This window comes from Podarcis gaigeae (assembly GCF_964106915.1).
Source record: "Podarcis gaigeae genome assembly, chromosome: 13".
In the NCBI taxonomy this organism is placed as follows: domain Eukaryota; kingdom Metazoa; phylum Chordata; class Lepidosauria; order Squamata; family Lacertidae; genus Podarcis; species Podarcis gaigeae.
The window spans coordinates 9,560,963-9,583,109 of record NC_139689.1 but is presented as its reverse complement, the minus strand read 5'-3'; the positions used below and the strand labels follow the sequence as shown (position 1 = coordinate 9,583,109).

The following is a 22,147-nucleotide window of genomic DNA, read 5'->3' as shown; positions in this document are numbered from 1 at the left end:
GCCCGGTTGGGTCATGACTACCATATTTGGGGATGGGACAGAAAGAGCAGGGGATAAAGTTCCCCTTTACTGTTTGGCTTTGCTCACTTGTGTGAGTCATTAGAAGGAAATGCTGCTTTCAAAATTATTATAGAGGACCTGGTCTCTATCCATTATTCATCCATTCTCTACAGCACCATTCCACCATTATTATTATTATTATTATTATTATTATTATTATTATTATTATTAAATTATTTGAACTCCACCCATCTCACTGGGTTCCCCAGCCACTCTGGGCAGCTTCCAACAGAATATAGGGGGAAAACCCCACATGATTCATCATACATTAAAAGCGTCCCAATACAGGGCTGCCTTCACATTTCTGCAGTCGATCTCATAATTGCTTATCTCATTGACATCCGAGGGGAGGGTGTTCCATAGGGTGTGCACCACTACTGAAAAGGCGCTCTGCTTGATTCCCTGTAACTTCACTTTTTGTAATGAAGTAACTGCCAAAAGGCTTTCAGAGCTGGACCTCACTGTCAGCATTATATGACAGAGGTAGAGATGCTCCTTCACACGTAAAGAGCGTCCTACCCCTTAATTTGATAGCATATTATATTAATTATCTTATAATATATAATATATTGTAAAGAGGGCTCCTGTAACACAAAACAATACAGTGCATAATTAATTTGTACATTTAAATTTCAACCGTAGGACGCTGCTGTGTTAACAATTAGCTAAATGCAGTAGGTAATATGGGTTGATAGGTAAATGGAGCAGCAAATGAAACTTCATGGGGCGACATGTATATAAACAATGATCTATAATTAGCTTTGATGTATAACAACCTTACACCTACTAGCTAAATTAATTGGAGACAGATTATTTAATTCTTTGTCCTAATTAGTTGGTCTCTGCTGTTTAACTCTGGCCTGAACACAATGATGTAGTATTTAGGGGAAAATATACAACCCAGTAACCCAGCACTGGAGGCCAAGATGGAGAAGATCTCCACAGCAACCATCTGTTTACCTCTTGAGCTCAGGTATGTTGGAACAAAGGACAACCAAACACTGCAAAATGCAAGTATGCTGAAGGTAATGAATTTGGCCTCATTAAAACTATCTGGTAACTTGCGGGCTAGAAATGCCACAATGAAGCTGATGATGGCTAAGAAGCCCATATAGCCCAGGACACAATAAAACATGGCAACTGACCCTTCATTACATTGTACAATGATTTCTCCAGCTACCGAGTGCATGTCTAAATCAGGGAATGGGGGAGAGGTTCCAAGCCACCCTATACAAATACTTGCTTGAATAAGGGAACATGAAAGGACAATGGCTTGACCCAATCCTTTGCCTACCCACTTCATCAACCTGGAGCCTGGCTTTGTGGCTAAGAAAACAAGAACCACGGTGATGGTTTTGGCCAGCACACAAGAAACAGCCACTGAGAAGATGATGCCAAAAGTAGGTTGACGGAGAAGGCAGGTCACTTTTCCTGGTTGTCCAAGGAATAGCAAAGAAGAGAGGAAGCAGAGCAGGAGGGAGATGAGGAGAGTGTAGGTGAGGCCTCGGTTGTTGGCTTTGACAATGGGAGTATCTTTGTGCTTAATAAAAGTTCCTAGTACCAAAGCTGTGATTAGGGAAAAGGCTAGGGCAACTGAGGCTAAACTGATCCCTAAAGGTTCCTCATAAGAAAGGAAGTTTCTAGATTTGGGGATACAGCCATCTCTGTCATTGTTTGGATATTGATCTTCTGGGCATTTGAAGCAGTCAACCATATCTGAAAAAATAGGAAAAGTCAATTTCAGTGTCAATCCATGTTTAATTTGGGGAAGTGTTACATTGCCTGAAACACATTTGTTTCTGTAGCTAGTCATATAAAAATGAATTTAATAGTGTCTTTATCCAACTGATTAGCTGAGGGTGAAGTGTGTCAGATGTGTGTGACAGTTATAGAGAAATGAGTTCTCAAGGGAGCGTTAAAGCGTAGCTTGTGTGAGAGCTGAGGAGTTGTTAGGGTTGGAAAATCAGAAATCAGGAGGATCAAAGTTTCAATAGGGAATGGGACAAATATATATTATATTTAAAAGAACACTGTCATCATTTGAGTTCTTTGTCAGGCTTTCAGTAACTCTTGCAATGTTACAAAGACTTTGGATATCTTGGAAAACAATAATGTGGAAGAACTATAATATGCAGTTGATTTAGACATATAAAGGACCCATAAAGGGTAGGAGGGAACTCCTAAGATTTGGAAGAATCTGGTTTGATGTTAAAATGTAAATGTGGCAAATGTGAAATTTATTTATTTATTTAGTAAAATGAATTTTAAAAAATAAAACAAAATAACAAACAAAAAAGGCAAATAATTAGTTAGAAACCTGAGGCATTGGCTTCCCAGACAGGGGAATTCTATAAGGCAAATGGGAACCAAAGCAATCAGAGAGAACATTTACCAAGCAAAATAGATTTTAAATAAAGTACCCTCTTATTCCTAAGTGGTGGGTTTGGGCAGGGATATATATGACATAAGGGCATCCCACAGTGCTTGGTTGATGATAGAAAATACTCATTTTCCTGTCCCAGCCATTTAGTATTCTATAGGCTTGGTGTGCTGTCGTGAGTTACATTTCATAACCGTATGACTGCTTGGCCATGTGGTTACATACATCTTGTGGGCAATTTATCACTGGTCAGAGGGCACAAAATCCGAATTACTCTTGGGGGATGGGGAAAGTAGATTTCTACATCACCTACCATTCTGTTTTGAAATCTTCCCTTCCGGGCATGGAACACAATCATAACAGCAAAATTTCCCCCCTTCCTTCTTTTTCTTCTGTTGACCAGGGTGGCAATGCCCATTACACACAGAGACAGGCCGTACCTATCCAGGAAAAGGAGGTTGGATATCAGAAATATGTGCACACTCTGGCTGTAAAGCCATCCATGCATCCATCGTTGGTTCACAGAAGCGTAGCACATCTGCTATGTTTTCCTATTAAGTAATACATAAACATACATTGTTTGACACTATGGATCTACAGATCAAGAAGCTGATGCAATTACCATATGCCTAGAAACAGTGCATGTCAAATTGTGCTCACTGAGGAAAGATTATGTGCACTTTATCCAGACTAATGATCTAGAGCACAGAGCAGCTCCCAATAATACCCTAAAATCTCCACCTGGTTGAAACCTCTGTGCCACACAATTATATCTTCATTAAGGGTGAATCCATTTCCTTGAAGAGCATTGAGATCCTCCATTCTTCCAACTTTCACTCTCTGGAAGGATGTGTTTGGGAATATGATCATGTTCATTATTTCAAATCCACCACCCATTTCCTTCTTCCCGTTAAAGGACATAGTTTCTGCAGCTGAGTTGTTGAATGAAATGCTCTTAAGAATCAAATAGAGCTAATTGAAAGAGCAAAAGAAATAAAAGGGTTTTGAAACAAATGAGAAAGAGGTGGATACTGTACATTGTTTTGAACTTAAAAGTGTGCTCTTGGGTAGTGGAAAATATGACACTGGAAATTTTAGAAGCCAAGTCAGGCAAAGAGCAGTTATATCCATTTTCTGTTATAATCTTATCCTCAAGAATATAGTTTCTGGTTGTCTTTCCCACAATTTGTGACTGGGTCAACTTAATCAGTCCAAATAAAATGATTTCATCGCATAACTATCAACTTTTCCCTTTTCTTGCGAGGAATCCTATTGGGAATAAGGGAATTTCCCTTAAAAAGGGGGAAACGTTGACAGCTATGTTTCATTGAGATGGAAGAAGTTCAACTGACTTGTATTACAGAAAGCTGAGTGGAGGGTGCTCATCTCTCCTACACCAGCCCTCATTAAAGTTCAGTGAACAGAGATCACTGTGGTCTATAGAAATTCCATTCCAGCCTAACTGTCCATCTGAGTGCCAGCCTTGAATGCTATGAGCACACCGGAAAGATTTGGAAATTTATGGTGAGCCCCCTATCTGGCTGATATCTCTGCTTCAGGTGAAGGAGCTGCTCTTTAAATACTCCTTAAATGTGTGAGTGTGGCCCCAAAATAATAATAATAATAATAATAATAATAATAATAATAATAATAATAATAATAATAATAATTATTATTATTATTATTATTTATTGAATTTATATACCGCCTTATACACGGGGGTCTTAGGACAGTTCACAGAATATGCACTGATAGGATCTAATTATCAGACAAATAAAACATTGACAATGAATAACCTCACAATTTCATCCCAAAAGTTATAAATAAATTGTTGTTTTTAGATTTTTATACAGCGAAAGATTTCAGGGTAGATCACATGATAAAAATACAAGATAAAAATGCAAATAATTAGTTAAAACAAAAACAACAAAACAGTACCTTCAAACACAACAACACATTTAAAAGACTGTGGAATATTACTCTGGTTTACGTGGAATATTTTCACCCAGCACCTTAAGATATATAAAAAAGGTACAAAACGAACTTCCCTGGAGAGAGCATTCCACAAATGAGGAGCCACTGCAGAAAAGGCCTATTCTTGTGTTGGCACCCTCCATACTTCACATAGAAGAGGCACATGAAGAAGGGCCTCAGAGGGTGAATGCAGAGTCCAAGTTGGTTTACATGGGAACAGGCAGTCCTTGAGATACTGCTGTCATTGTTGATTCATCTTGTAGCATTTTTGCTATGTTAGAAGCATGTTCAATAGAAGAGTCATTACCTGCCAAGGCTGGAAATCTTGAAGGTCAAATCTTCTGCTACCCATCATTGCTCTGTGCTTGGATCTAGTTGAGTAAATGGCATGCAAAGCATGAGAAACGGCATAGACAGCATTATAGATACTGTAGCTGTGGCCAGTCATGTCCATTTCAAACAATTGCCTAGGAAGACTATCTATCCTCTCATCTCCACTACACATCCCACTGTCGTGCACTGTCATGTCATCTGGAAATGAACAGTCAAATGCTTGTGCCCAGAAATCCTTGAGGAAACCATCTCCTTTGTTCCAGCCAGGTTTTATGCTCTGAATATATTTCTCAAATTCTGGAAGCTCTTTTGTGCGAATGGTGAAAGAAATGGCACCTTGGAAGAGCTGAAACCCCCAGTTTCTTTGAATTCCTGTTGCTAAGAAATCAATCTGTGTAGTCATGATCCACACTTTTACAAATGATGGCATCTCTACATTTCCTGGGTTTTGCAGAGTTATGCATGCTCTCAGCCATGCTAATGTTAAGGACTCTCCATTGATGATGCAGACATTGGTTCCATAATCTTTAAAAAATATATGAATAATTGAGAATATATCCATAATTCCATCAAGGTCATCCCAGTGGGCTTGTGCTGGAAGCCTTAGTGTGAAAGCTGAACAGATTCCATGCTGGGAAAACAGTGCTTCCAGGGTCTGTAAGAATTTTTCTCCACTATCATCATCTGCAGCAAATAGGCCCACCCATGTCCATCCGAAATGTCGAAGCAAGTGGACAATCCCACTGTACTGATGGGCTTCATTTGGGACCATGCGGTAAAATGATTGAAACTGTGTCATCTGTTTGTCCTCTAGAGCAAATGAGCCATAAGTGAGCTATAAAGTAATATCCACATTTAATAGAGAAAACTTAGGTGCCATCCATGTGCATGACTATAAAACAAATATATGATGAAAGACTTTGTAGCTTTGGAAAGACTGAAAGTCAATAACTCTTCTGGATGGTTTTTCTCAATTTATTGACATGCAGTACAGTTTGGGGGGGGGATTTTCCCTCTTGGCCGTATCCCTTCAGGAACTTTGCATTCAACTAAGTTTATTCACAGAATCATACAGATTTGGTAGGTACCCCTAGGGTCATCTAGTTCAACCTCCTGCAATGCAGGAATCTCAACTAAAGCATCCATGAACATTAATTTCATTGGTTCTACTCTGAGCAGGACTGTTATTTGTTACAAATCAGTATTTAGAAACATAAACCTATTCCTGAAAAAATAAACAACAGAGGAAGAAGAAGAAAAAGAAGAGGAAGAGGAAGAGGAGGAGGAGGAGGAGGAAGAAGAAGAAGAAGAATTATTTTATTAATTATACCCTAGCAATCTGGTTGCTCCAGCCAAAAAGTTATGAATTATGAACAGACTTATTGTTTATGCTCTTTGCTTATGCTATTCTTTTAATGAAAGATTTGAAAATGGTAATCCATGTGTTAACAAATGTTTGCATAATTATATGCTACAATGCAGAGTGTGACAAAGTCACACGCTACAAGACTCAATTATTAATGTCTCTGCAAATACAGTTTAACTAAGCAACAACAGACTAAAAACCAGTGATTTATTTACTGAAAAATTGACTTAATTTGATATGAATTGGTGTAGTCATTATTAACATCATTTCCACACCAGGTAAAGTTAGACTCCGTATCTAGCAAGCAACTAGCAAGTTGAAATGTTACTGTGACTATTACTAATGCACAATAATGACCCAGCTTTACACTTTATTAAGGACTGTATTAGGGCCTGTCCATGCCTCATCTCAGTGTGGATTGTGAACTCAATGTGCCTTCTTTAATTTCCTGTCACCCATGTAGTATTTTCCTCCAACTACTGCTGACCCACACATTCTTCCCCCTAAATTTGGACATTCCCAATGCAATTGATGTAGCTCTCCTCTTTTGGATATTCCAAACACAGGTAATCTCATATGCCTCCTAATTACGTACACACAGGCACACACACTAAAGAGCAACAACTTAATTTCATAATTACAAGAGAATAGTGTAGCTGGTGGATGTCTCCACACTATTATCTACATATCCTACCTGAGGAATCTTGTAGAGACCTAGACTTTCTGTCATGAGAAAAGAGGTATCAAAACCAAGTCCCCCAATGACAGCCATGAGGTTTTTCTGGGTGTCACATTTGTAGTTGGAGACAAAGCTGCGTGACTTGAAGAGCAGGTCCAAAGTGCCACGATAGGTCATCCTTGGATTGGAGTAGCTGTCAAGGATGTGGAATCCAAGTGTGACATTTGTCAGGATGTTGGGGTTCTTGTTGATCTCATTGATGGTGTATACCAAGGCCAGGGCATGCTGGTAGAACTTGATCACCCAACTGGTAATAAAGTGAAATGACTATTTCAGAGGACAGCTCTTCAAAGGAATTAATTTCTTATCATTTGTTTATCACAACAATTTATTGCCATTTATTGCCATAGTTCCTAAGCTCTGTAAAAGCCTTGTTCTGTGCTCAGTAAGCACAGGACACCTTTGCCTGGCGTCGCTGTTGCCCATAGATTACAGCAAGGTTTTGCCCAATATCTTGCCTGTGTGATGGGTTCCTGGGAAAAAAGCTATCCTATGAGCCCTTGCAAAGGTGAGGAAAAAGCAGAGAAAAGCTGCCTCATCTTAAAGAGATTTCTCACTGGCAGTGTTCCAGTTTTGGTGCAATCTTCTTATGCAACAATCCAGTTATGGAGTACTCCTCAGAAAGATTTATATGGTGTTATATTTTCAGTGCAAGACAAAGTGCTTCTTTAAAAAATTACTCAAGCCCTTTAGAGGGAATTTACTCATTTTTTAAAAAATTCTTCTTCTGTGATCTTATAGTCTTTAACTTTATTATTCCTGTTTATTGTTGTCGTTATTTATTATTACTGTTATTTTTAGTTACATATTAGTTGTTTTATTTCTTCTTCTAAGCCACCCTGGGAACACGATTGAAGAGTCATGTTAAAATACCTCTGTTGAATACCTACCTACCTACTGAAACATATTTTTTCAGAGGCTTTGCAGCATCTTTTAGCCATTACAGAAATCAGAAGTGCACTTTGGAAGTTCATGGAAGCTTATGGTACACTTTATTAGTTTTGCTTAGTTGGGAAATCATCAGCTACAGAAAACATGGGGAGTGCTCTTTCTGTCTTTTTGATTTTTTAACCGTTTCTCCCAAATTATAAGTTTTGGGCACTGAATCACAATGTGTACTGCTGCAGCACGGACAGACAGCAATATACAGCTTGGCGCATCTAGCCACAACATATAGAATCATTTCTGCTGCTCTTAAAGGAGAATGTTCTACAAAGCATCTTGTCTTCATAGCTTCAAGTCCATACCTAAAGTGTAGTAGGCTAAAGGAATATATAGCAGCTAATGGCAGGTGAAAGGGTTCCCATGACACCAGTGGTCCCAAATTTCTTTTAGAAATGTGTTTAGAAAAAGAAAATTCATGATACAGTAGCCTTTCCATACTTTTTTTCTTCTTCAATCACAATTTCCACCCAGAGAGTTAACAGAGCATAACAGAGTTGTATTCATAATGCACAACACAGAGAAAGTGGATACAGAAAAAGTTTTTCTCCATCTCTCATAACACTAAAGCTAACGGAAATGCACCAAAGCTGAATACTGGAACATTCAGGACAGACGAAAGGAAGTTCTTCCTTATATACTGTAGTGCATAGCTAAACAATGGAATTAACTCCCACCAGAAGCACAATAGCTAGATGGCTTTAAAAAGAACACATGAAGCATAAAGCTATACTAGACATGATGGCTGAATTCTGCCTCCACTCTTGGAGGCAATATGCTTCTGAATACCAGCTGCTGGAAACCACAGGAGGGGAGAGTGTTTTGGCACTCAAGTCCTGCTTCAAGGCTTCCCATAGGCATTTTGTTGGCTACGGTGAGAACAAGAAGCTGATCCAACAGGCTTAAATTCATAATGAACACAATTATCTCAGACTCATTAATCTCAATAGGTGTGCTCTGTCCAGCTCCATGTTATACCCACTGAAGTAAATTGATTTAATGCACTTAAGCCCATTTCTGCCAATGAGTCAGCTCCAAACACAATCAACACTGAATGTCACCCCAAATCTCACATCCCTCCTATTTAAAACAAAATACAACTATGCAAGGAAGTAGCAGTTACTGTTGTGGAAGAACAAAATCTGAAACAATTGTAATCTTAGTAACATGTACAAGACTGAAAAAGGAATTGAAAGCGCACCGACACTATGTCTCCTAACTCATTCAAACCCCTTAATTGGTTCAGAAGACCAAACCTAAATGTTGAAAGGATGCATCAATAGGTGTGTACCCCACCTTCCAACATATTTCATTGTGCTTTTCAATTATGTCAGGGGGGGGCTAACATGTGGAGCCCCAGAAAACTCCTGATTTATTATTTCATTGCGAGGGGGGGGTGGAGTTTCACCTAAACCCCATATTAGTTATCCGTCTAAGCTCAGATGAAGCAGAAGGAACAAAATCCATACTCTGAAATCTCAAACAGCTTCTGAGATGGGTGTTCCAGGAATAATAGTTCATCAGAAGTGTAAATGATCTGGGAAGTCATTCCACCGATGAGGAGGCCACCTGGCTGGTACCACTCATGTGGAATAGGGAAGGGATCAATTGCAGGGCACTTCACTGTTTCTGTTTTGCATGCGCTTTGGGGTAATAGGAGCAGGAACACCATTAGCCACAACATCCTAGCACCAAAGCTTCTCTTTAACTGCAGGCTCTCCTGTGTCATGTCTAAAGCAACTTCCTGGCTTTTAGCCAGGTAATCAGAGTCTGCATATTCACTTCCTAAAAGGAAACTCTGCGCTCTTACTTTCAACATCCAGAGAGTTACAAAGGCATGCCTTGAATACTAGCTGGGATGGCCAACACTCTGATCTGAAGTCTTAACGACACAGGCTGCTGTTGATAAAAGTGACACAACAATGCCAGCCTCTTTTCCCTACTCCCAGCTTCCAACGGTGGAAGGAATTATTTATGAACAACTTGTTGCTGATTTTCGTGCCTTCTGGAAAGCCCTGGAGATTTGGCCAGATGAATAATTGGGTAATTGCAGGGTGCGATAATGATGTCTGTAAGACTGAAGGCCCCTTAGCACTCTTTGCAACAAGCATGTTGTTTTCCTCCCCCCCCCCCCGACCTGAATTGTATCACATGCCTGCTCTGCCTCTTAGTGGGTCAGTGATTGGTTTCCAGGCTAAGAAGAATCCAAAGGAAAGTGATGTCCTGAGATGGGGCGCGGGGACCTGTGTGCCACCAGTTGTTGCTGGACTAAACTCCCATCATCCTTCACTGACCATTAGCTATGTTGGCTGAGGCTGATGGGAGATGGGAGTCCAATAACTTCAGGAAGTTTACCACACCAGCAGAAGCTATGATCTTGTTGTGGAAACACGAGTTAATTTTGACAAGAAGGTGAGGCCTACTTAGCAAGGGAAGTCATATTTTTCCCCAGACAAAGTACCTGCATACCTATTTCCACATATGAATTGTTGGGTGACATGGCCTCAGAGAAGAGTAACAGATTTTTTCCATGGTGGCAAGACAAACAGCAAATGATTCTCTTGTTTTCATTATCTACATATCTATACATATATGCACGTATGTGTAGTGGAGTTCCTCACAGTCTCCCCATGCACTTCCTCATTGGTTCAACACTTTATCATAGAAACTAAGAGTCAAGTAGTGTCAGATAGGAGCTGTCTTTGCTTTCTGAGCCACCTTCTCCAAATATTGACTGGAGAGAGAAAGAAAGGTGGCTTCTCTTTGACATAGTAGCTCTTTGCAGATCTACCTTCAGCTCCTTTGATGTCCCGTGGAAAAACAGGATGCATGCTACTGCTGCATGCATGAGGCTTCATAGGGTGAGAGGTGGGACTGAGTCTCTCCCCAATGCATATCTCCTCTGATGCATCCTGAGCTGTCATCCCTGAGCCTCTGTCATTATGGTCAAACAAAATGAGCCACAGGTTTAAGGGAAGATCTGGTTGGAGTGGGGAGGCTAGATCCTGAGATCAGCTGCTGCCACTACTGGCCACCCTCCTCTTCCCCAACAAGCCTGGAGACACACTGCTGTCACCACAGTCCAGGGAGCCAATGAGGATGCAGCAGTGCAGAGATGAAGAAGATGGCCAGAAGTGGCGTTAAGCAAGCCTGCTGATCCACAGGACAACTGCTGGAAAGCTGCCCTGACTTAACCAGCCCGTTCTTCTGTAGTTTGCAAGATCTATGGTTTGGCCAAGGAGGTGGTTGCGTGAGCAGAATGAAACCACAGCTGGATGGAGGCAGGGAGGTGGCCAGGGAGGAAAAGAACTGGTCTAGATGGGCAAGCTTATTTTTTCTGCTCCCCCAGCATTCCTATTGTCACAAGCAGGTGGCACATAACGTAGTAGAGAAAGTATACCCTTTATTCCCCACTATCAAGTGAGCGGAAGAAAAGTCCATGTAGCTTAAGGATACCAGATTTTTTTCAAAGAATCCGGGGACACTTCTTTTTTTGAGAAGAGGAGAAAAAAGTTAATAAAGAAAAAGTTATTTAAAATAATAATAATTAAGAAGTAATATCTTCTCTTCTGTGGTCTCCTCTGTCGTACAGCCTTCCTCTGGGCCCTGCTCTCTTGGAGTGCTAGCTGCCGTGGAGTAGGCTCAGCTGGAACCTGGGCTCGGCCACGTGTCCTTGCCCTCCCAGCACTCTCCTACCTCTCCTCCTCATTGGCGGTGGCAGTAATGGCGTGGCAAGGTTGGGGCTCCCCTCTTTTTTTCTCCTTCCTCTTTCTCTCTCTTCCTTCTCCTTCTCTTCTCCTCCTTCTCCCTGTGTCGGCTCCAGGCTTTTCCTGGCCCCGGAGCACGCTGGGCAGGCGGCCAAGTGGCCAGGGGCTCTCGCTCCTGGCTCAATTTGGGTCACGCAGGGGATCAGCGGTTCCCCCAGTTGATGTGCCAGACATCCCTGGTTCCCCCTTGGCAGTGGCAGCAGCAGTCTTAGCAGCCCGGAGCTAGCCTGGTAGCACAGTTGGCTTTGGAACTGCTTGCTGCCATGGCACCCACCATTTTGCCTCACCGGAAGTCCCCATATGATGTGTCTTGTGCCATAGAACCAATCACGCAACATTCATTCCCTACTAATAAATCTACAACACTTAAAATATAAATCTGGGGACATTAAATGAAATCAAGGGACAGATTTTGTCTGGGGACAGATTTGTAAATCCGGGTACTGTCCCCGGGAAACGGGGACTTCTGGTAGCCATAATGTAGCTGCAGAGGTGTAGCGTGGGTTGTCAGCACCCGGGGCAAGGCAAGTAATTTGCGCCCCCTAACCCGTGGATTTGTGCCCCCTAACCCTAACCCCCAGATGTTGCACCCGGTGCGGCCGGCCCCCCCTGCACCCCCCACGCTACGCCACTGTCTAGCTGAGAGCAAAGATCAGCAGGAAGTGTACAGCCCCTCGCCCTTTGAGGTATGCATAACACACAAACAGTTCTTTAAAAGTGTGGGGGGTAGTAGATGCAGTTTCCAATAACACACATAGCCCAAAAGCTTAGAAACACGGTACTATATAGCAATAAAGGGAGAAATAATGCAGCTCCGTAGCACAAAGCACTGCACTGATTAGCTTATGTAAATTACAATACTCCATCAAAGGAAGTTGACTAATTGGTAATGTGGGCTGATGGGGAAATGGAACAGCAAATGAAACTTGATGAGGAGGCCTGTAGATAATTTTAAACACATATCCATAATCATTACTTAACTTCCTACCCTATACATACTACATAAATTGACAATAACAGATTATTTAATTCTTTGCCCTTATTAGTTGCTCTCTGTTGTTCAGCTCAGGCCTGAGCAAAATGATGTAGCATTTAGGGGAAAAGATGCAACCCAGTAACCCAGCACTGGAGGCCAAGATGGAGAAGAACTCCACAGCCACCATGTATTTTCCTCTTGTGCTTAGGTAGGTTGGAACAAAGGACACCCACACACAACAAAATGCCAGCATGCTGAAGGTAATGAATTTGGCCTCATTAAAACTATCAGGTAATTTCCGGGCTAAAAATGCCACAATGAAGCTGACAATGGCCAAGAGCCCCAAATAGCTCAGGACACTATAAAACATGGCAACTGACCCTTCATTACATTGTACAATGATTTCTCCAGCTACGGAGTGCATGTCTAAATCAGGGAACGGGGGAGAGGTTCCAAGCCACCCAATACAAATACTTGCTTGAATAAGGGAACATGAAAGGACAATGGCTTGACCCAATCCTTTGCCCACCCACTTCATTAACCTGGAGCCTGGCTTTGTGGCTAAGAAAACAAGAACCACGGTGATGGTTTTGGCCAACACACAAGAAACAGCCACTGAGAAGATGATGCCAAAAGTGGGTTGACGGAGAAGGCAGGTCACTTTTCCAGGTTGTCCAAGGAATAGCAAAGAAGAGAGGAAGCAGAGCAGGAGGGAGATGAGGAGAGTGTAGGTGAGGTCTCGGTTGTTGGCTTTGACAATGGGGGTATCTTTGTGCTTAATAAAAGTTCCTAGTACCAAAGCTGTGATTAGGGAAAAGGCTAGGGCAACTGAGGCTAAACTGATCCCTAAAGGTTCCTCATAGGAAAGGAAGTTTCTAGATTTGGGGATACAGCCATCTCTGTAATTGTTTGGATATTGATCTTCTGGGCATTTGAAGCAGTCAACCATATCTGAAAAAATAGGAAGAGGTTCAATTTCAGTGTCAATCCATGTTTAGTTTGGAGAAGGAGTCCTTTGGAGAAGGCCCTTCATGGCCTAGGACCCTTGTACCTATGGGACCGCCTCTCCCGGTATGCCCCACAGAGAGCCGCAAGGTCCATAAATAGCAACACCCTAGTGGTCCCGGGCCCTAAGGAAGTTAGATTAGCTTCAACCAGAGCCAGGGCCTTTTCAACTCTGGCTCCGACCGGGTGGAACGCTCTGCCACATGAGACCAGGGCCCTGCAGGATCTGATTTCTTTCCGCAGGGCCTGCAAGACAGAGTTGTTCCACCTGGCCTTTGGCTTGGAGCCAATTTGATTCCCTCCCTCTCTTTCTTTTTTCTTTTCCTTTCTCCTCCTGCAATGAGGCTACATTTTAATGTAGTGTTACTACATTTTAATGTAATGTTTCAATATTTTAATGTTGTATTTTAATTTTGTTTTTAAGTTGTAATCAACTTGTTTTTTATTATTGCTTGTTAGCCGCTCTGAACCCGGCCTTTACTGGGGAGGGCTGGGTATAAATAAAAATTATTATTATTATTATTATTATTATTATTATTATTATTATTATTATTATTATTATCATTTGCCTGAAACACATATGTTTCAGTGGGTGGCCATATGAAAATGAGTTTTAATAGACTCTTGCAGAATTTGGAGGCTTAGTATAGGGATGGGGAAAAAATTCATTTTAGTTCATATTTAAAGGTGAATGTCATGATCACTTTTGAATTCTCTGATTAATCTCAGGGAGCATATCTTTACAAGCTGTTTGAAACAGCATATGGCAATGGAAAGGGCATTCCACAGTTCTGGGGTGATGACAGAAAACACCCATTTTCCAGGCACCATCTTGTGATATTCTTTAGACCCAGTTGACCACATGAGTAAAATTTCATGTCAGCATGACTTGTTGACCAAGTGTTTACATGCACATTATGATGATTTAACACAAGACACAAAATCCAAATTAGGTTTGGGGGATTGGCGGGGGTGGGGTAGGGAGAGTTTTATACTTCACCTACCATTCTCTTCCGAAATCCTCCCTTCGGGACATGGAACACAGTCATAACAGCAAAAAAGATTCCCTTCCTTTTCTTTCTTCTGGTGGCCAGGATGGCAGTGTTCACTACACAAAGAAAGAGGCTGCACCTATTGACAGACAGGAAGGAGATTTGCGGTGATAGAAATGTTCTTTTACATTTTGTCTATTTATCTATCCATCTCTGCTATGATTCACACCATAGTAGCAGAGGAGGAGGAGGAGGAGGAGAAGGAGGAAGAAGAAGAAGAAGAAGAGGAGGAGGAGGAGGAGGAGTAGGAGGAGGAAGCAAAGGAGGAGGAGGAGTTTGGATTTGATATCCCACTTTATCACTACCCTAAGGAGTCTCAAAGTGGCTAACATTCTCCTTTCCCTTCCTCCCCCACAACAAATACTCTGTGAAGTGAGTGGGGCTGAGAGACTTCAGAGAAGTGTGACTAGCCCAAGGTCACCCAGCAGCTGCATGTGGAGGAGCGGAGATGCGAACCTGGTTCACCAGATTACCGCTCTTACCCACTACACCACACTATGCAGAAACAGAAACATTTAATATTTAAGAATAAACCTTTGTCTTGTTATTCACTGTAATAAATATATACATATACAGATGTAGATTTTCTGTGTATAACACGCCCTTGTGTATAAAACGCCTCCTATTTGGGGGGGACTAAAATTTAAGAAAATGGGGGGAGATGGCCCAGAGTTGTTGTGCTATTTTCCAGCGGAAATGACAAAAACCACTAACCCAAAGGACAAACACTGATGATCTCTTGCGTCGCCAAGCCAAGTTGTGTCTGCACGGTATATACTTTTCTTTTTCAACTACTGATCTACAACTACTTAATCTGCAGATCAAGAAGACGGTGTCTCAATAATTACCATATTCCAAAGAAACAGAAAGTGCCTACTTGTACACATTCAGGATATAGTACATGGATTCTAGCAGATTTCTATGGTACTTATGCAAGACATGCTTAGACTTGTATATATAGCTTTCAAAATGGGTTGAAATGTATTCAGCAGTTGCAGCTACTTTTAGAGCACCTGGACAGCCTTCAGAACCACAGATTAGAAAAGTAGTCTTCAAATTTTTCAGATCCAATGCCCACCTTTAACCCAAACATGCTCCTGGAGATTCATTTCCAAATATTCATCAAAACTGTGTATGGTAGTAGTGCTGCCATTGTGACCCACATAAGGTGAGACAATGACTCAATAGTGGAACTGACCCATGGGTAGAAAACCAACGATCTAGATAAGAGAACACTGCCCAAGAACACACCAAAATCCCCACCTGGTTAAAACCTCTGTGCCACACAATTATATCTTCATTAAGAAAGAATCCATTTTCTCCAAGAGCATTGAGATCCTCCACTCTTCCAACTTTGACCCTCTGAAAAGATGTGTTTGGGAATGTGATCATATTCATTATGTCAAACCCACCTCTCACTTCATTGTTCCCATTAAAGGAAATAGTTTCTCCAGCTGAGTTGTTGAATGAAGTGCTCTGAAGTAACAGGTGGAGCTAATGGAAAGAAGGAAGGCTCTTAGAAGTGTAGTCATACTGCAGTAATAAATATTGAGCAGCATGAGGCAATAGGAAGCATGAAAACTGGCTCCTTTTGGAATTAAATATTGTCCAGACCTATAAAGATTTACTTGCAGAATTGTCTTCCAAAGAGAACAAAAACATCAAAGATTTATCCAAATAATTGTGTTGTAATCCAGTATTATTGTTTTGCTTTTATTGTTAATATCATTGTCCCCATCTTAACACTAAACAAGCTGTTAATTTGTAGAGACATTACCTGCCAGGGATGAAGATCCTGAAGATCAAATTTTCTGCTACCTACCATTCCTCTGTGCTTAGATCTACTTGAGTAAATGGCATGCAAAGCATGAGCAACAGCATAGACAGCATTGTAGATATTATAGCTGTGGCCAGTCATGTCCATTTCAAACAGAGGCCTAGGAAGACTATCTAGCCTCTCATCTCCACTACATGTCCCATCAGCCTGCACTGTCACCTTCGGATTTGGAAATGAACAGTCAAATGCTTGCTCCCAGAAATCCTTGAAAAACCCATCTCCTTTGTTCCAGCCAGGTTTTATATTCTGAATAAATTTCTCAAATTGTGGAAGCTCTTTTGAGTGAATGGTGAAGGAAATGGCACCTTGGAACAGCTGAAAATCCAAGGGTCGCTGAAAGGTTGTTGTTATGAAATCAATCTGAGATGTCAAAATCCACACCTTTCTAACTGATGACTTCTCTATATTTCCAGGGTACTGTAGTGCTATAAAAGCTCTAAGCCATATCATTGTCAAAGACTGTCCATTAATGATGCACGTACTAGTTCCATCATCTGTGAAAAATGCACGCATACTTGAGTATAGATCAACAACTTCATCCACTTCATTCCACTTGTTTTGGGCTGGAAGCCTTAGAGTGAAGGCTGAACAGATTGCATGCTGGGAAAACAATAGTTCTAACGTCTGCAAGAAATGTTCTCCACTGTCATCATCTGCAGCAAAGAGTCCAACCCATGACCATCCAAAGTGCTTAAGTAAGTTGATAATTCCCATATACTGATGAGATTCATTTGGAACCATGCGATAAAATGATTGCAGCTGCGTCATCTGTCTGCCCTCTAGGACTAACGAGCCATAAGTGATCTATAAGGAAATATACACATTTCTTAGATAAAAGCTAGGAGCCACCCATGTGTGGTGAAACAAATATAAAATGAAAGACTTTGTAGCTTTGTGAAGACTCAGAGTCAAGAACTCTTTGGGGTGAATTTTCTCAAGTCACTAGCATGCAGCGCAATTTTTGGTTGTTTCCTTCTCAGTAATATCCCACTTAACTTACTCCCAGAATAATGAATAATGTTAAGGATTGTATACAACTAAGTTTATTCAGAGTAGACCCATTAAAATTAATGGAACTGATTCAGTCATGAATATTAACTTTAGTGGGTCTACTCTGAGTAGGACTATTATTAGAAGCATCACAAAATTTAGAAACTTATACCTACTCCTGGAACAATGGATGAAATTAACATCATAGTAAGTTATGACTATTGACTAGACTAATTTATAACATTCTTTTATGCAAAACACTTCATTTTAATGAAAGATATAAACCAATTATTTATTAAAAGCTGCTTGCATAACATAATTTGGGAAGGGGGGAATGAAATACTCGCAGACTACAACGTTTAGTTTTTAGGGTCTGGAAGCTAACGAATACAGTTAAAATGAAGAACACAGCAAGGATAAAGGAAGGTAGCTAATTGATTGATTGATTGATTGATTGATTGATTGAATGAATAACGGATTGTATTTGTTTTGCATTTATGAGATCCTCCAAAGACTTCCATTACACGTCTTTCGGCAGCTGGAAAACTTTGAGATGCAAGATGCATTGAGTGACTGATAGCTTGAAATAATAGTGATAGTAATAATAATAGCAATAATTTGTACAAGAAATACCCATTTGTATATATTATTAGGGGTATCGTGAATTATTTACAGATATTTAAGGGCAGTTCATGAAAACCTAATCTATGAATATTTATGAATATTGTAGGCTCTGTTTTGCTTTTGCTTTTATTTGTGTTATTATATCATAAAGTAACATACTAATTAAAAACAACAGTAACCACTTCTTCTAAGAGAAGGGTGCATTTGGTGAATGTCATCACACCCTCATGTGATTAGCCTACCTGAGGAATCTTGTAGAGACCTATAATTCCAGTCATAAGAGAAGAGGTATCCGAATCATATCCCCCAATGACAGCTATGAGGTTTTTCTGGGTGTCACATTTATAGTTAGGGACAAATTTGTGTGATTTGAAGAGCAGGTCCAGAGTGGTACGGTAGGTCATCCTTCGATTGGAATAGCTGTCATGGATATGGAATCCTAGCGTGACATTTGTCAAGATGCTGGGATTCCTGTTGATCTCATAGACGCTGTATGCCAAGGCTAGGATGTGCTGGTAGAACTTGGTCAACAAACTGCCAATAAAGATAAATCGGTGGATTTCTTATTCATTGATTAGTTTCAACAGTTTATATACAACATAAATGTGTATTTTCTAAGGCATGAACAATGAGATTATAAAAGTTATATGAAAGGGATCAAGTCAGTTAACACTGCAAAAAAAAAGGAAAGAAAGTAACCCAAAACACCTGTTGAAACAACAACAACACTAGAAGTTCAAAAGGGAAGTTGCCAATCTAATATTAGCTGGAGGGGTTCCCCAGAATTGGGCTCACAATAGGGCTCCAGGTAGCTATGAGCTATGTGTCCAAGACACCACCAATAGTGACTTTGGTCTCCTCTCTCAAATAATATTGGAACCTGGAAACCAAGACTGAAGTTTGGAGCAGGTACTCTTTGGTGAGAGAACTCAAGCAGATATTTTAGATCACGAAACATGCAGCAAAAAAGAAAAGAAAAGGAAGCATTGGAATATGGGCTTCAAAACCTTTAAAATGTGCCCTTCCTGAAAGGTCCCCTTTTAGACACCTTTTCCAAGTTAAAGGGCGTGGGGATAGACCACTTGTTTCGTAAGTTATAAAACAGTTCTACTTACAAAATTCTTCAAATGTCAGATTCATGAGATTTTTATACAGCAGTCATAAAAGATGCAGAGGCAGCTAAAAACATTGCTTAGTTATAAAAGGTAAAGGTTTCTAAGCTATTGGTACAAAAAAGTACTACTGGTTTTAAAGGAGGATTTATTTTTAAAATACAACAGTAACAACTGCATGTTTATGAATCATGAAAGACTCTATTTACAGTGATAAGATTGTAACTGTTAAGTTCCCCACCCCCTCTCATTTCTTGTTTTGTGATTCTACGGTTGTGATGGAAACTGCAGCAAAGTGGCACAGCATCTACCTTGCATGCAGAAACTCCCAAGATCAGTCCCTTTTTTATTCAGGTAGGTCTTCCAAAAGCTCCTGCCTGAAGCCCAGTCAGTATAGACGATAGATGGTCCAATGGACTCAGCATCCTATGACCATTTTGAATTGTGGCACACACATCCAGCCCACCATCTGCACCAGCATCAATGCATTGCGTAAATCATACATGAAAACTTGGTGTACTTTCTTTAAATAAATGATGATGATGATGATGATGAAAGGGTGAATTCCAACCAAGTTGTACTCAGAGTGATTTATCCAGTGTTTGTCCTACTCAGACTAGACCCATTGAAACAACTACACCAAAAATGCCTGAGAAAACTTAGCAGTCATGAGGTAGCAAAAGAGGTTCTTTTGTGGACCAGGAATTGATTAAGATACAGGAAGCAGAGTGTAAGATTGAGCCGACAGTTCTGATGAGTGTGGGGAGGATGTAGAAAGTGGAGTCCTCTAAGGATCAGTATTGGGACCTGTGCTTTCAAACTAGTTCACAAATGACCTGGAGTTAGGGGTGAGCAGTGAAGCAGTTAGGTTTGCCAAGGGTATTAGATTGCTCAGGGTGGATGAAAGTAGATAAAGTCCCTACCAAAGAGTAATGGCAAATCAAGCTGTTGTATGCCGGAATGGCAAAACGGACGGGAAAACTTAGGAACCAAGAAGACAAAAACTTCAATAAAGAATGGGGAAAATTTGTAATTCATTTAAGAGACCACTGTAAGCAGATGGAAACATTAGCAGGATTTTAATAACACTTGTAATGTGACAATTATCATGGATAATATGGAGAGATATAAAACATAGATTATGGAATAGTATGCAGTTGAAAAGGTTGAAAGAAGGAGCCATGGAGAGGGTGGTGGGAAGTCTGGAGATTCAGAGAAATCTGAATATATTTGGTATTGTTATAATTCTATACTTGTAAAATCAAATAAAAATTATTCCCCCCTCCCCCAAAAAAAGACTGCTCAGGGTGGCCAAAACAAAAAGGGATTGTGGAATTTTAATGTGACATATACACTCATGTCTGACCAAGAATGAGATCTTGAGGGATTGAAAATACAGCTGCTGCCGTCACAATGCCATTATACAAATTTACAGTGCCACCATAATTAAAGCACTGTGTACAGTTCTGGTAACCTCACCTCAAAAAGAAGACTTTAGAGTTGTGAGAAAATCAGAATCAGGCAGCCAGAATGATCAAGGGGATGAAGCAACTCCCCTATGAGGAAAGATTGCACCATTTGACTTTTTCAATTTGCAGAAAAGGCGAGTAAAAAGTACATAAAATTATTCATGGTGCTCAGAAAGTGGATAGAGAAAACTCACTAAACACTAAAACTCAGGGGCATCCATTAATCTTCGAATGAAGTACTTCTGGACACAGCACTATGGCATTCAATCCCTAAAAGAGTGGTGATTACAAGCAATGCAGTTTGCTTTAAATGAGGATAAGTCAAATTCATAGAGGATTAGGATATCAGTGGGTTCTAGACATGATGGGTGTGTTCTAGTTCCATTGTTAGTATTGTTTCTGAATACCTGGAAACTGCAGTATGGGGGAATGATGTTGCACTCAGGTCCTGCTTGCAAGATTGCAATAGGCATTTGGTTGGTCACTGTGAGAACTGAACACTGGACAATATGGGCCATTGGCCTGATCAAGAAGACTCTTCTTATGCTCTCAATGGGGCCGAATAGCTTAAGTTAATTAATAACCCACTATTTTACCCATTGAAATAAATTGATTTAACTTACTTTAGTCAATTCCTTTCAATGTGTCTGCTCCTAATATGACCAACACTGGATATTGTCCTAAATCTCTTATTGCCCTCCCCAACCCCCCAACCCAATCCAAGCTTTGCAAAGTAGAAGCAGCTGTCATTATGGGGGAAATGGATATTAGATATCTGGTCAAAGAAAATCCACACCAAAAATCAAACAGCTTCTGAGATGGGTGTTCCCGGAATAATTGTTCATCAGAAGTGTAAATGATCTGAGAAGTCATTCCACCGATGATGAGGCCACCTGGCTGGTACCACTCATGTGGAATAGGGAAGGGATCAATTGCAGGGCACTTCACAGCTGTTATTTTCTGTGCCCTTCTTGGCCAAAGAAGGAGAACCACCATTAGCCACAACATCCTAACAGCAAGGCTTCTCTTCAACTGTAGCCTGTGCCTTCTCAAAAGCAAAATCTTGACGTATAAAGGCTAAGCAGACTCTGCATATTCAGCTCCTAAAACGATACTCTGCAGCCTTACTTTCAGAATCCAGAAAGTTGCAAATGAATGCCTTGTCAGTGATGTCAGTGATGAAATGCCAGTGATGAAACTGACAGAGCCCTGCCAGCCTCTTGATTTTACTCCCAGCTTCCAATGGTGCAGAGTTTTATTTAATTTGTTGCTCATTTCTGTGCCTTCCAGAAAGCCCTGGAGGTTTGTCCAGATGAATAATGGGATAATTGCTGGGGGTGATAATGATTGTCTGTAGGACTGAAGCTCTCTGTATAACTCTTTGCACCATAATATGTTGCTCCCCACACTGTATCACAAGCCTGTTCTTCTCATCAGAAGCTTCCAGGCTGAGCAAATATCAACAGCAAAGTGAGGCCCCAAGGGAAGGGTGGCTAACCTTAGGCCATCTAGGTATCACCA

General features: G+C 40.7%; 1 protein-coding gene and 1 gene segment (V, D, J or C); one reads left to right on the top strand and one right to left on the bottom strand.

Moving 5' to 3' along the window:
• LOC310828875 (Ig mu chain C region secreted form-like) overlaps positions 1-22,147 on the top strand; it is a 1,309,992-nt gene that overhangs the window by 130,352 nt on the left and 1,157,493 nt on the right.
• On the bottom strand, positions 875-9,613 carry LOC310830890 (vomeronasal type-2 receptor 26-like; the record flags this gene model as incomplete). The annotated part of the gene is made up of 6 exons (XM_083710725.1): positions 875-1,776; positions 3,193-3,412; positions 4,722-4,785; positions 4,882-5,582; positions 6,808-7,099; positions 9,264-9,613. The coding sequence occupies 6 exons, from the start codon at positions 9,611-9,613 to the stop codon at positions 875-877; spliced, it is 2,529 nt and encodes an 842-aa protein (XP_083566851.1).